This window comes from Serinus canaria, chromosome 4 (assembly GCF_022539315.1).
Source record: "Serinus canaria isolate serCan28SL12 chromosome 4, serCan2020, whole genome shotgun sequence".
NCBI classification, from domain to species: Eukaryota; Metazoa; Chordata; class Aves; order Passeriformes; family Fringillidae; genus Serinus; species Serinus canaria.
In genome coordinates, this window is record NC_066317.1 from 34,153,568 (window position 1) to 34,166,916 (window position 13,349).

Sequence of the window (13,349 nt, forward strand, 5' to 3'; positions counted from 1 at the left end):
AGGCTGGCTTTCTGCACCACAAGGATCATTAGCCATGATATTTTAAGCTGAACCTGCGACTTCAACCAACCTTAACTGCAATAGAAAAGTCCATTGCTTTTATCTGTTTTCCTTCTGTATGGATAATGCTTTTGTAGTTTTCTCTCTTCCTAGTAGATAAAAGAAGGAAGAACGCATCTCTCTTTCCAGCTGACATGAAAAGGAGAATCTTTTTTGTCTCCAGCCATAGTCTTTTCCTTAACACTGCCCATAGACTGGAGATTTTCATACAAAATCTCCTGAACTTGGATTCCAGCGACTATCACTGCATAATACAAGAGAGCATCACTCAGATCATAACTGTCTTATACAAGTGGGTCACATCTCTGCAGAGTGTGCACTGTTTACATAGCACAGTTTATTTCTGTTGACTTCATTGAATCATTGTTGAATTTGAGGATGCCTTTCATAAACAATTATTCTGCTCTAATAGTAACAAGTAACACATTTGCTTTACAGACACCTCAGCGAAGCACTCCTGTCAACATGAATTGTCTGTCATGTGCTTTAAAATGTTTTGAAAAAAAAATATGGCATGCCATCTGGCTCCCAAGCACTCATTAAATCCATTATGAATACGAGTGATTAAGGAAGCTAACATGACATGATGCCCACAAGAAGGATGGAAATAAAGAAGGAAAAAGAAAAGAGAAGAAAAGAGAAGGAAAGGGAAAGGGAAAGAGAAAGGGAAAGGAAAGTGATTTAGAGATGATACAAACAAGAAATAAAGGATATGTTTACAATTTAATTTCCTTCAACTAAGAGCATGCCAGCCCTTTCAGAGAAATGACAGCTTCTGTTCCCAGGAGTTTTTGATCCAAGATTATTTTCCAAGTGAAATGAAGAAGGAGAAAGAAATCTAGCAGGGGAATGGAATGCTAACACCACAGAATATTTAGGTTCCTCAGGGAAAGGCTGCCCTCACGCAATGAGATTCAGAAGGCATGCTACAAATTTCTTTTAAGACATGCCAAATCACTTCACCTTCTCCCTCCAAATGTCAGGTCTCCCATCTTTAATCGAGGCTAGTGACTGTCAGCTTCCCATATTGGCACAGCCCTAGGGAAACATCTCCTACTACATAGCTACTGTCATCTTCTGTGGAAGCACTTTTAGGCCCTAGAGTAGAAAGAGGACTGCACCTGCAAAAAGTGAATTGCTGGATAGATACAGGATTTAAATCCCATCTGGAAAGGCATTCTCTTTTATTAGGGGAGCTGTCAATAATTTTGTTAGTGGGAAACTTAAAAGGATGTAGATTAGGAACAGTTGGGGGAGTTCCAAAAAGATATAAGTGTTTAATTTCAAAAAAATCCCAAGACAACCCAGGTTTGACATTAACTCTGTATTTCATGTAATTTTTCAAATAAATTAACTGAAATTTACTAAAAACAGACAGACTGTCATTTGTTGGCATATGCAAACACTTTGCAAAAACAGTGGCATTTTTTGTGGTACTGTACACTTATGTTCAAGAGCTGTTAAATATATGTAAATAATCTGATAAATACATGCTAAGCAATTCTGCTTATGACATGTTGGTCCATTGCCAGATGACAATGATGCAAGAAAAAGAACAAGCTGCAATCCGATGGAAAAGAGCCCAGGGAGTAAAAGGAAGGAGCATAACACATAAATAAATGTGATAAGAAGGGAAAAACAAGAAAGGCCTCATCCAGAAGACAGCAAGACAACATCTACTGAATGACACGTGGACTAATGGTGGGTCAATTTCCTCCACTGTAAGAGTTGGGTAATGTTGTGCTTACTGACCTTATCCAGCCTCTCTGCATTTTCTCAACTCAGTGCATAACTATTTTTAGCAGCAGTACTCTGCAAAATGTTTTATAACTCATTTTGGCTGTAAAGCTGCGTCCAATTGCAACATCCTTTAACTGTTTATTTGAAGTCACAGAACTCATCTCAGAGCTGTGGGATTTTGTCAGCCATGGATTCCTGAATTAGGGGAATTGGCTAAGCCTCTGATGGAGGCAACCAAGAATGAAGAGATGGAGCCTATTGAATGAGGCCAAGGGAGGGACCAAGCTTTCATAGCAACAAAAGCTAATATTTTCAGGATATTTTTAATTTGCACCCTACAGGCATAAAATTTGTGAAACTATGACGAAATTGGAGTCCTGTTTTCTTTTTCATACTGTTCTGAGATATAACCAAAGTTGTTATAGAGATTCAGGCCTGACTGGATGGGGCTTTGAGCAGCCTGGTCTAGTGGAAGACATCTGTGCCCATGGCAGGAGGTTGGAACAAGATGTTCTTTAAGATCCCTCCCAGTCCAAACTATTCTATCATTCTGTGACTCACAAATCTACCAAGCTGAAGATGTTCCTTCTTGTTGTTCAAAAGAACAAGACCATTTGTTATACTAATTGATTATTCCATACAGTTTGTGCTGCCAGGTCGATTACAAATGTCCAGTCATATGTTCCTGTTACCCAAACATAAAGTCCCTCAAAACCTTAGCATTTTACAGCTAATCTGCACATCAGCAGAGTGCCTGCATGAACAGCACTGGTTGAGGTTTCTAAACAGGGACAAAAGATTCTCATTCATGAAGCTGGAAATCTTCATGTTTTCAGCTCAGATTCCTTTAAAACCTCTCTGAGAATGAGAGACTCCTTTACCTTCAGAAGTGTTTTCATAGCTCCCATCATAACAGGTAGGAAAGACAGGAACAGCAAAACCATCTCATCCCAGTCTCGCCTCTGAAATGTTTGCAGAGTTTTTGTCAAACTAATTGATGTTCTTTCTGTATTCTGCATGAAACTGCATGCTTTTACCCCAAATATAAAAGGGAGATCTCTCATGGTGATGCCTTGTGAAGAGTGACCACATAGAACAGAGCTAGATGGAGTTAAAGAATAAAGTAGGTATTTATTAGAAGGCCTCAATGGATACATCTTGGGCAGCACAAGGGCCCAGCCAGGGCTACACCCAAGGTGAACCAAAATGGTCACAAAAATGGACAACCAGTCATGGGGCCTCACACTTTTATAAGTTCTGGTCCATTGGCATATTGGAGTTAATTGTCCTGTTGCAGCTTTAGCTTATGAATTCCCATCCTTCTTGTTTTCTTTCTTCAGTCCACCTTGTTTATGCTCTTGGGCCTGAGATCTGGATCAGTTGTTCTGAGAAGTAATTGTTTTGTCTACCCCAGCTAGAGAAGGAATTGTTTTGTGTACCTACTCTGTGAAGAGAGTTTACCATCTCCTAATATGAAGCTCAGAACTACACACTGAAGCAGCAATGAATCTGAAAAATATAAAAGCCAAAACGTGAGACATCAGTGGAAGCTTCCAGATCCCTACTTTGGTTCAAAGAAACAAATAAGCCCTTCCTAATCCTCTCACCCACAAGTTAGTGGATATAGAATAATCCTGAATCTCATTAAAAGATTTTTTTTTATATCCCCACCTTTTACACTCACTGGGTGGCAATCTGTCCTGCACCAAGTTGCAGACAGCACCAGTGGCCTGTCTCAAAAATCAGCCAGTTATTGACCTTTTCAGCCTGGCCATCTCAATAGCACTCCAACACTGCTAAACACTGTTCTTCACAAACCCAGACCAGATTAAAAGGATAAGCACTGCAATTCCCATTTAGTTTGGTCAGATAAAAATTGCTTCTCTTTTTTCTGGTTTGATTTATTTTTTTTTTTAATTCAATGGAACAGTATCTCCAATTAGAATATAGAAAACACACCCAAACTCTCCAAAGTTCTGTATTTTCCTATCCAATGTGTTACAGTATCCAAGAAATCAATTTCAGACTTGAAATGTCAATTTCATTTATTTTTGCTGAATTAGAAAAAGCATAAGTAACTTCTCTTTGTAAGTAGCATTGTTTATTTCTTTTCTTAGAACCACACTACTTTATCTCCAGGATAGTCCAGAGAGAAAAAAACCACTGGGATTCAGCAAAATGCCTCATTTAAGATCATGTTTAAATCTACTCCTGTTATGCAAAGCTCTTATTCTTTTTTGGTTTTTTTGTTTGTTTGTTGGGTTTTTTGTTTACTAATACTCCAATGCACTTAATCCTTTATGAAATGAAGGCCTAGGAGGTTAAGTGGTGCATGTGAAAAAGACAGAAAACGAGGTGGTTGGGTATAACATCAGGCTACATTATAATTAGCCACTAGACATGTAGTTTTAGCTATAAAAAAGTAATTTAAAGTTATAAGCAAGACATTACATTCATGCCTTAGGGACCTCATTTATATTTGGAATCACTATTTCAGCATCTAATATCTCTTCCAAAAGCATTCTACTGTGTTACCAAATATAGCTGAAACACAACATAAGCCAGCTCTATAAGCTTTTGTAAAGTTGTCCACAGTATTTTAGTTACAAAAACATGGGCTTGCTATTTGTGTCCTCTGTATGCCAGACAGAAATAATCTTTTAACAGCAAATATTAACCAGGTGTTGACCAGAATCTAATATGTGCCCTTGGAAAAAAAAACATATTTCCTTAAAAATGTTGCTTTTGACAGGATTGCAATAGAGAAAACATGCAGACAGACACATGACAGATCTTCAGACACACACAAACTACCAGGAGTTCCAGGCTCTGACGGCAGTATCTGATAAAGTCCAAGAAGCTCTAAAGTACAGGCTTTCTAATTTTTCCTCAAACTAGTTCCTGCACTTGACAAAAGCTTCTTCTTGGTGAATTCAGCCATTACTCAATAGAAACAGGGCTGTGGGCTAATTAAATCATAGCTGCACAAGTACACTCTATTACTGCCAGTTTGGGACTGTGATACTTAGTAGGCAAAACCAAACCTGTTACACTGATTGGCAAAAGCAGGGACAGAGCAGATGGAACAATTCCCACATCCTCTCCTTCATCAGTAACACAGACCACGGAGTCCACACAACAAAGGTTTGCCAGCACAAACACACCCCAGCACTGAGACACATCCTCCTGGCTGACCATTTCCCACGAGTGTGACCTCTGAAGAGAGGTGACAGCTCTCACAGCCTGGCTTTGCCATCTGAGCCGTGGTGCAGCTCTGACAGCAGTTTGTGCCATCAGCCCCGGCTGTGCCTGCACCTGGGGGCTCTGGGGACACAGCCAGGTCTCCAGAGCCCCCCCAGACATGAACCAGCTAAGTTCTGTTGTGGTCCTCATCTTCCAGCACCCAAACACTTGGTCCAATCCACTTACAAACCTCCCTGACCTACTGTGGGAGAGGAGTGTTAGCATCATTTCCTATGGAATAGCATCTTGTAAAACAAAAACCCCAAAATAGCTGTGGTTGGACCAGGCAATGTTTCACTGACCTCTGTAATTATCAGGCTGCTTCTCCTCCCACCCACTCCCCACTGGCACGTTCACTGCTGACATGTCAGTCTTTACAAAGAGAACTGCATAACTTTCCCAGACTCAGAAACCGATGCTCAAGCCTGCTGATCCTGTGCTGTAGAGAACAGCATGTGGTGTTGAGAAATATCACCTAGAGAATTTAATAGTTTAGTCGTTAACTTTTCTTTGATCATCTCAGTGTTCACTAACACTGCCAAATCAGAGAAACAAATTACAAGAGCACTGTTGTGTTTTGCCATTGCAACAAAATTTTATCTGCATTTGACACTAAGTTATGTGGATTTCCTTAAAAAGGAGTATTCTAGGTAAGATAAAGAACAAATGATAAATACCATCTGCCATTTTCTTGAGAGCAGCTATGGCAGACCTCCAAACCGCGATATAGTTGAGGTATGTACAACGGCACCACTTAAAATTTGGTCCTGAACTGGTCTCTGGCTCTTCCAACAGAATTGCAAGGCCATCTCATTCTTGCTCTCTTTTTCCTATTTATTGGAGACATCCTCAACAGAAACTCTCCAGCTTTCTGAGAATTTTAACAGTCTGTGGCAGAAATAACCCATTCAGTATTAAGAAATACACATTTGGTGCAAGTAATCAAGAATACTGAATGCCTAGGCAGGATGATTACCCATTTTTTTAACTTTTAAAATGTTTATCTCTTTGCATGGTTCTTATCTTTCATGAAAATGTTTACCTTTACAAAGCCCAATAGTACTTTACTTTAAAAAACTATTAAAATTTATCCTTGTAAAAAAGCTATCTTGTCTATCACAGATTTTAAATTATTGAATGCAAAGAATTTCAGTGACTCAAGGGGCAAATAGTTACTTGTGTACTATAAACTTAGAAGCTGGATAGCAGCATACAGTAATGCTTTGACAAGCAAGAAAATCAGGAGATTTCATGATCCATGTGTATTCAAAAGACACACTAAGGCTGCCTACCAGAGGAATAGAGAGAAATTCTTTGAACTGTAAACTTTTTAGAGCCAACATTCTTCAGCTTATTCAGAAGTTCAACCAGCTGAAATAAGAAATTTGACCTAGGGCACGTCCCTTGTTGTGGAGAACAAAGTCGATGACTACTTTAAAGTTATTCTGCTGCTGACTCATCTTCCCTCCCAAGCATTTGCAGATACACCATGAGAAAATGCAGCAGCAACTAACCACAAAAGATTCTGGGACTAGCAGCTGTTAGCAAACCAAGGCCCAGTATGCAATTGTGGATCTGGAAATTTATAGGTTTGATTGAAAATTGAGCAAGTCTTCTGTGCTTTACAGTGCTGCTAAAAGGCATCATCTTTGATCTAGTGCCTCAGCTGTACCAGTGGGACAAATGTTTTTTGAGAGAAGCATAAAACAGCCAGAATAGCTCTGTATTTTCCAAGTATGAAAATCATTCAACTCAGTTTCTTTCAAACATATTCATTCCTTTAGGGCAGATGAGATATTTTCCTTCACTATTAAACAGTAAGGGGCATATTCAGTGTATGCCAGCAAAGTTTAATGAAATCAATGAAGTAGCACTGATTTGGAGTAATTGAGAATCCAACCATGTGTTCTAATGCCAAAGAATCTGGATATTTCTGAGGGCTTATATTGCTTTCCTTTCTGGGAAGGGGGGGATGGGGAAGGGGGGGCTTGGGGGAGTCGGGAATTAAAGTCCATTTGCTTTGTGAAATGGGGTTCCATCTGAGGTAGCAGAGAGGAGAAAACACCTGCACAGATATTTTAAAATCCTGACATTTTTCTTTCTGCCTTTGTAATTGAAGTGCATTTTGTCTTGATGTGCCAGCCAAATTTCCACTCTCCTGTACAGGCTGTTCTCACCACTGAAATGAGAATGTAGCTAGTGTTTGGACATCCTGTGAACTGGTTTTGATCTGAATGACTACTAGATGCAAACATCAGAAGGCCTCTGGGCCATGTAACCTGAACCATGTGGGCACTAGAGCTGGGTGCACAGTGCAGCCAAGTTCTACTCATTTACATGTGCTAAGGGGAATTTTTACAAGCTTGTTAGAACTGTGAGTAAATGAAATCTGGGGCTAATGTCACTGTCTAAATCTTCTTTACTCCACTGAGTAGGAACAGTTAAGAGCAGTTAAGAACTGGTTTTGCCACTTTTTAGCAAAATAATACAGCTGACAGAAAAGAGCATAGTAGAAGGAGCAGATAGATAATACTTTCTGAGATCTGCTCAGAATATTATGTAGAGTGTAACCACTCTTATTTGATAGGCACACATGGAATGCTCATTATGTAACATTTTGAATGGCTTTTGCATATTGCATATTGTGTATAGCAAATTAATTTTGTTTTGTTCCTTGTATGAGGGTGATTGTGCACAAAATGCTCTTCAGCTGTTAAAATGGATCAGTTAAGTCTCTTGCCCACAGAAGGCAGGTTTGAGGAGACTTCTAGAAAGGTTGAGATGCTGATGATCCTATTTGGAAGCCAATCTAATCCATCAGAATCTATCTTCAAGCTCACAAAAACCAGTCAGCCTTTACTTTGAAAGTGAATTTTACACCACATATCTCAGAAGCACAGGAATTGTCAGTTGGCAAAGGAGGAAACAGATGCAAAAAGGTGACACCTCAAGTTTTCAAGAGCAGGCTCTTACCTCAAGGTTGTCAACAAGTTTGTCTCCCAGAAAGTAAGAGCTATTGGGATGACACTGTGGAAGAAGAATGCTCTGCATCTTGGTATGCATTTCCCAAGACATTCAGTTGTCTAATATTAGTGTTACTATATAAAATCTGTAGAAAGTGGGCACTACCTCCGTTTATTAATGCAACCTGCAACTAAATTCAGAAATATGGATGCTTAGTTTTTGATTTCAAATGTATTTGACAGGAGAACAGCAGTTGTTCTAGACACAAGCACTAAACAAATACAAGCTGAAGAGACTGGACAAAGGCTGAGGGCTGCATCTTCAGCCTTAGACATCCAAGTTCCTCTCAGGTCCTTTCACAGAGCTTGACTCTAGTAACTAAGGTAAAATCACTAATAAGTTAGTTAAGATTCAGGTCCCATATACAGGTCTTCCAAATCCTTTTCTCTTTCCCATTTTTCCTCACATTTAATGTCCATATTCTCATCATTCATCATCAGCATTCTCAGCACTTTTGTTCCTATATACAAATATTGCAAGTCTGCCATTAAAAAAAGAATTATTATTAGTGTCATTGTTGCTGTTGTTGTTATTCAAAAGATTTATGACACTGGTTTTGTTCAAGTCAAGCTTCAAATCTGCTTAAGGTTTACCATAGTTACCCAAGTGCAGGGAATGAGCATCTGAGCATGAGTTGAGAAGTACACATATTGCAGAAGCATGGTAGAAATCCAAAGAATATTGGTGTATCCTTCAGAAAGCAGTGACTACATTGTAGGAGTTTTAGTAATGCCAGACACAAATCTCTTTAACTAGGCAAGTGGATTCTAGTGTTTCATTAAGGTCAATGTGCATCATTAAACACATTTGCTTAAAGCTACTGGAAAGAACAAGCCAGACAAAATATTTTGCCAGCTCTCTGAAAAAAGCCAGAATGGTCAGAAGCCATATTTTTAAGCCTATGCAAAACTATCATAATTGTCATTACTGCTATAAGGCAGAGGTAATGAAGTGAGGGTGAACAGGATTTCATATACCTTTGGCAAGCCAGATGTTAAACACATTATTAGAACTACCCAATAATTACAGTACAAAACAAACAAACAAACAAAAAACCAACCCAAAGAAGCAGTCTTACTTCTGCTCCACAGCCACAATGCTTGGCTATACTTTTCTCCTATGGATGCGCTGGTGTCAGACCACAATTCTGAAAAAAACAAAGAAATCTTGCTTTTCTGTAAGAAAAAGCAAGATTTTCCATTCTGCATTTCTACAAATCATGTTGCCTTCCTCTCTCCCCTAATCCCCCTTAATTAAGGAAGGTTAGATGAGATGCTCCTCCTTTCAGAGAGCACCCAGTGCTGCAGCATTCACTACCAGCACAATTTAGGTTCCATTGTCAGTCTTAACTAACACTGAGCTTATCGCAGCAGCTGCAACATTTACCAAGTCTCAAACACTGGCAAACACTTTAGGATTAATTTCCACCAATTTTCCCAGAAGCCATGTGTATATAGCAGACAGGTAACCACATGCAAATCAAGGTCTCCTCATTAGCCAGCTGCTGCCTGACTGCTGTGCAAAGAAAACTTCTTCAGGCAAACGAGTCTCTTGCCACCCAACACTTCTGCCCACAGTGGAAGTTCAGGCTGATGCTTCAACCTCTCCCAGTATATCCACAGCAGGTCCATTGCACCAGACACTTCTTCCTCTAGAGCAAGCAGTTACACTGTGCACCTGCTGTGCTGTTGATGAGACTGTAGTTCCATCACCAACAGACTGAGATGGAGTTACCTACCCTTTTCTGAAGTTACTCACTGAAATAAGGAGTTGGGGAAAGATCAGCCAGGTCCTAGTCCTCTCTACAGTTTTTGCATTATAGTTATCATTCCAAGCTTCTTACATTAAGGAATCTGAAGACTTTTTCTCTGTGAGCAGAAATACCCTCCCAGGAATTCAGAAATCAGTTCTGGGAATTTTATTGGCAAATTCTTTACAAGTAATTTATGTTTAATGTTTGCATACACTATTTGCTGTAGCTGTTTGCTAAGAAAATATTTATTAGGATTGGAAGTTTAACATAATAAATCAAACACTTAACATTCACTGGACTTCAAACATAGATATAAAATACCTTACAAAATTTTTAATGGAATTACACAAAGCAAATGCACAGGGTTTGTCTGTTTCTACACTGAATTAATCCCAAGCCAAAACCAAAAAATAACCCCCAAAAGATCACAAAAAAGGCATGATAAACTGCATTTTTGTCATTGTTGCACTGCTATGTAATAAGCCCTTTTTACAAACGTTTACTCATTGTTAAAAAAATCAATTAAAAATGTATTCCATCTAACAGAACTATTGGATTAACAGCTGATTTTTAACTGACTTTACATCATGAAATTCTATTAATAGAGGTACCTTAGTCACTTAGTTTAAAATATGGAGAGTAGAGATAGAAAAAATTAACCTTTAGTAGTCTTTAATATAAAATGCACTAAATTTTCCAAAATAAGATTATGACACACTAGTGCCAATTTATGCTGACAAAAGCTGATATCAGCTTCTTTCTAACTAAAATTCATTTCACAAAACCTTTATATATTACATGAATATTCAAGTAAACTATTTAAAAGATTTAAAAATGCAAAAATTGAATGATACAGTGTTTAAGAGAGGTGGCTAATTTGGGAATGCTGTCATGTCCAAATATATATATTTATAGATATATTTTTTTTCTTTTTAAGACCATCATGATACTATCTGACATTGCAAAAAATCTCTGTCATTAACATTTGATATTTTTCAATGCATAACTTCAAAAAAATTACAAGGATTTTACAGATCTGTGTGACAGTTTCTGTGCGACACTGAATCACCTTACTGGCTTCCCTTTGTAAAGTGCTGAGTAACAGCCAAATTACATCAGATTCAAAGGTATTTAAACGCAATGATGGTGCTCAGTGTCTTACAAAAAAAAAAAAAAAAAACAAAAACCACCATTAAACTGCTATAATCAATAAAATAAAAAACCAAGTTCAGCTGAGTAGTGTGTGTGTTCCCCAGTGTCAAATCTCTAAAAAAACCCTGAAAGACTAACAACGTATTTCTTGCAGGCTGCATTCTTTCTATCCATCAGCTGCAAGGACATTAAAAAAATTTATTAATGATTCAAACACTGGACAACTTCTCTGGTTGAAGGCGAGTTGCTCACTAGTTTTGGTCAAGTGGCTTTTGGGAAACTTTCAGAGCAAAATAACCCAGCAACAGGAAATTGGAATGGAAAATGCCAACCATGCACAGTTACATTACTGCAGGAATTGGGTAACACATGCAAGACAAAGAAAAATCAGAACATAGCAAAGTAGCAATGGTTAAGAAGTTAGTAAAGTTTTCACAGTGTTTCATACAGCCTTTTACTTTAACACAAGTGCATCACTTACCACCACTACTGCTCAGACATTTTAAAACATCTCTTGGCCATGCAGATCATTTTGAGAAGAAAACAGCAAATTACACATCTTAGGCATTTTTAGACATGAAGTACAACTTATAATTTTATTTTTATATTCAGTCTTATCAAACAGATGTTTTCAAGTTATAATTATTCTAAGTGTTGGGCTTTAACATTCCTTACAATTTTGTTGGATCCTGAGTGCTAAATGCCCAAAGAACTGGCCAAATATACAAAGGTAACCTTTGTTCAAATAGCCAAGTTATTATATGAACAGAAGGTATATAGGGAATTTCTTGTTGGTACTCCTAAATTTCTTCTTTCCTAACCTTGAGATGATCCTAACCTTGAGATGGTTTTGTTCAATTGTTCACATACATCTTTGCCTCCTGGAAACATTACTCTACTTAGGTGATTCATGAAGAAGTAAAACTAGACTCAAGAACACCACTGACTTTTTTTTCTTCTCTGTCCAAAGAAGAAAATACACATTTTTTTCCCCATTTGGCAAATTCTATTTGACGCCACATCACCACCACTCAACATTAACTCATACAACAGAGACTTACTCCACTGTCAGACACAGCAGGGGAAAAATGTCCAGAGGATAAACGGGAGGCTCTTTATCAGATATAATTGCTTGCTCATAAGGAGAGAATCCAGCTTCCCCTTTGTTATTCTTCCATAAATTAATAATTTGTTAAAATCATAGTCACAAGAATTTTAGCTATTACACAAAATTCAAGTTTAAAAAAAACCCCAAGAATAAATTAGTTACAGCCTTGTAAACAATTGCTCATTTATGTAACATACATGGGGAAAAAAATTCCTCTATATAATACATCAGACAGTACAAGGCACACATCACACTTAAGAATTCAAAGTGATAAAACCAGCAGATGCCTTCATCTCCTTTGTTCGCTGGTGTAATTGTGCTATAGACACTGTAAAAATATGTAGAGTTTTGTTTACATTACAGTCATTTGAAAATATCCCATGACTGTGCTTTTTCTGGCAAAATATTTGTGCTATTTTACAGTACAGTATGATTTGAAGCTCTTGGAATGAATCTTCTCAAATGTTCTCTACAAAGCTGCCAGGGAAAAGGCCAGTCTTTCCATTTCGTTGCAGAGTGCCTTTGAACCAGCCATCCTCGCGTTTCTTGTGTACAAAAACAATGTCACCTTCCTTAAGTTCAAGTTCTGCTTCGCTCTGAGGAGGATAGGATACCACAACCCTGTACCTGTGTAATTAGAAAAAAACACCTTCATTTAGGTTCCTTTTTTTGCCCCCCTTTCTCCCCCTCGCCTTTTCTTTTAACCCGATACTTTAAAAAATGTTTCTGTGCCTGTGAAACTTATGAGCACAGGAAGCTGTCTAGAACTGTTTGCTGAGTATGTAACAACTTAAAAGTATGTCTTGAACAGACAATAATAATAGCAACATAATAAATTTAAAGCAAATTCATGCATCTTCTATGGGTTTTTTTTCCACCAAGATCCCTGTGAAATACAGACAATGGTTAAATAACAGGAGAAAATCGTAAACATTTTTTCCAATATAGATTTGCAGACTCTTTCAGTCATTGTGATTCAGCAAGAATCAAAGCATTCACAGCAGTAGCTAGGCATAACTTTAAAAGTGTTTGTTTAATTTCTTATTATTCCAGTGATGGCTCTTAAGGAAAGGCAAAGAACAAAAAGAGGAAACCAACAAAACCTATAAATTTGATTTGCTGTTTTAAATAATTTTCATTTTCCTTAGAAACTCTTCAAGTTAGAACATATTCTTTGAACACAGCTGCTCAACTTGTGCACTACTATGTTAAAAACTATTTTCAACTCAACAATTTTCTTAAGCACTTGGCACGAAGTGTATTTTTGAG

At 37.9% G+C, this 13,349-nt stretch overlaps 1 protein-coding gene across 2 annotated transcripts in view; it reads right to left on the reverse strand.

The window, feature by feature from the left end:
- Window positions 1-9,957: 9,957 nt before the first annotated feature.
- Window positions 9,958-13,349, reverse strand: part of SH3RF1 (SH3 domain containing ring finger 1) — an 83,644-nt gene continuing 80,252 nt past the window's right edge. For both annotated transcript variants that reach the window (XM_030239283.2, XM_050973505.1), the window contains exon 12: window positions 9,958-12,707. In XM_030239283.2, the coding sequence (XP_030095143.1) occupies window positions 12,539-12,707 (169 nt within the window). In that variant the 3' untranslated portion in view covers window positions 9,958-12,538. The remainder of the gene's footprint in view (window positions 12,708-13,349) is intronic.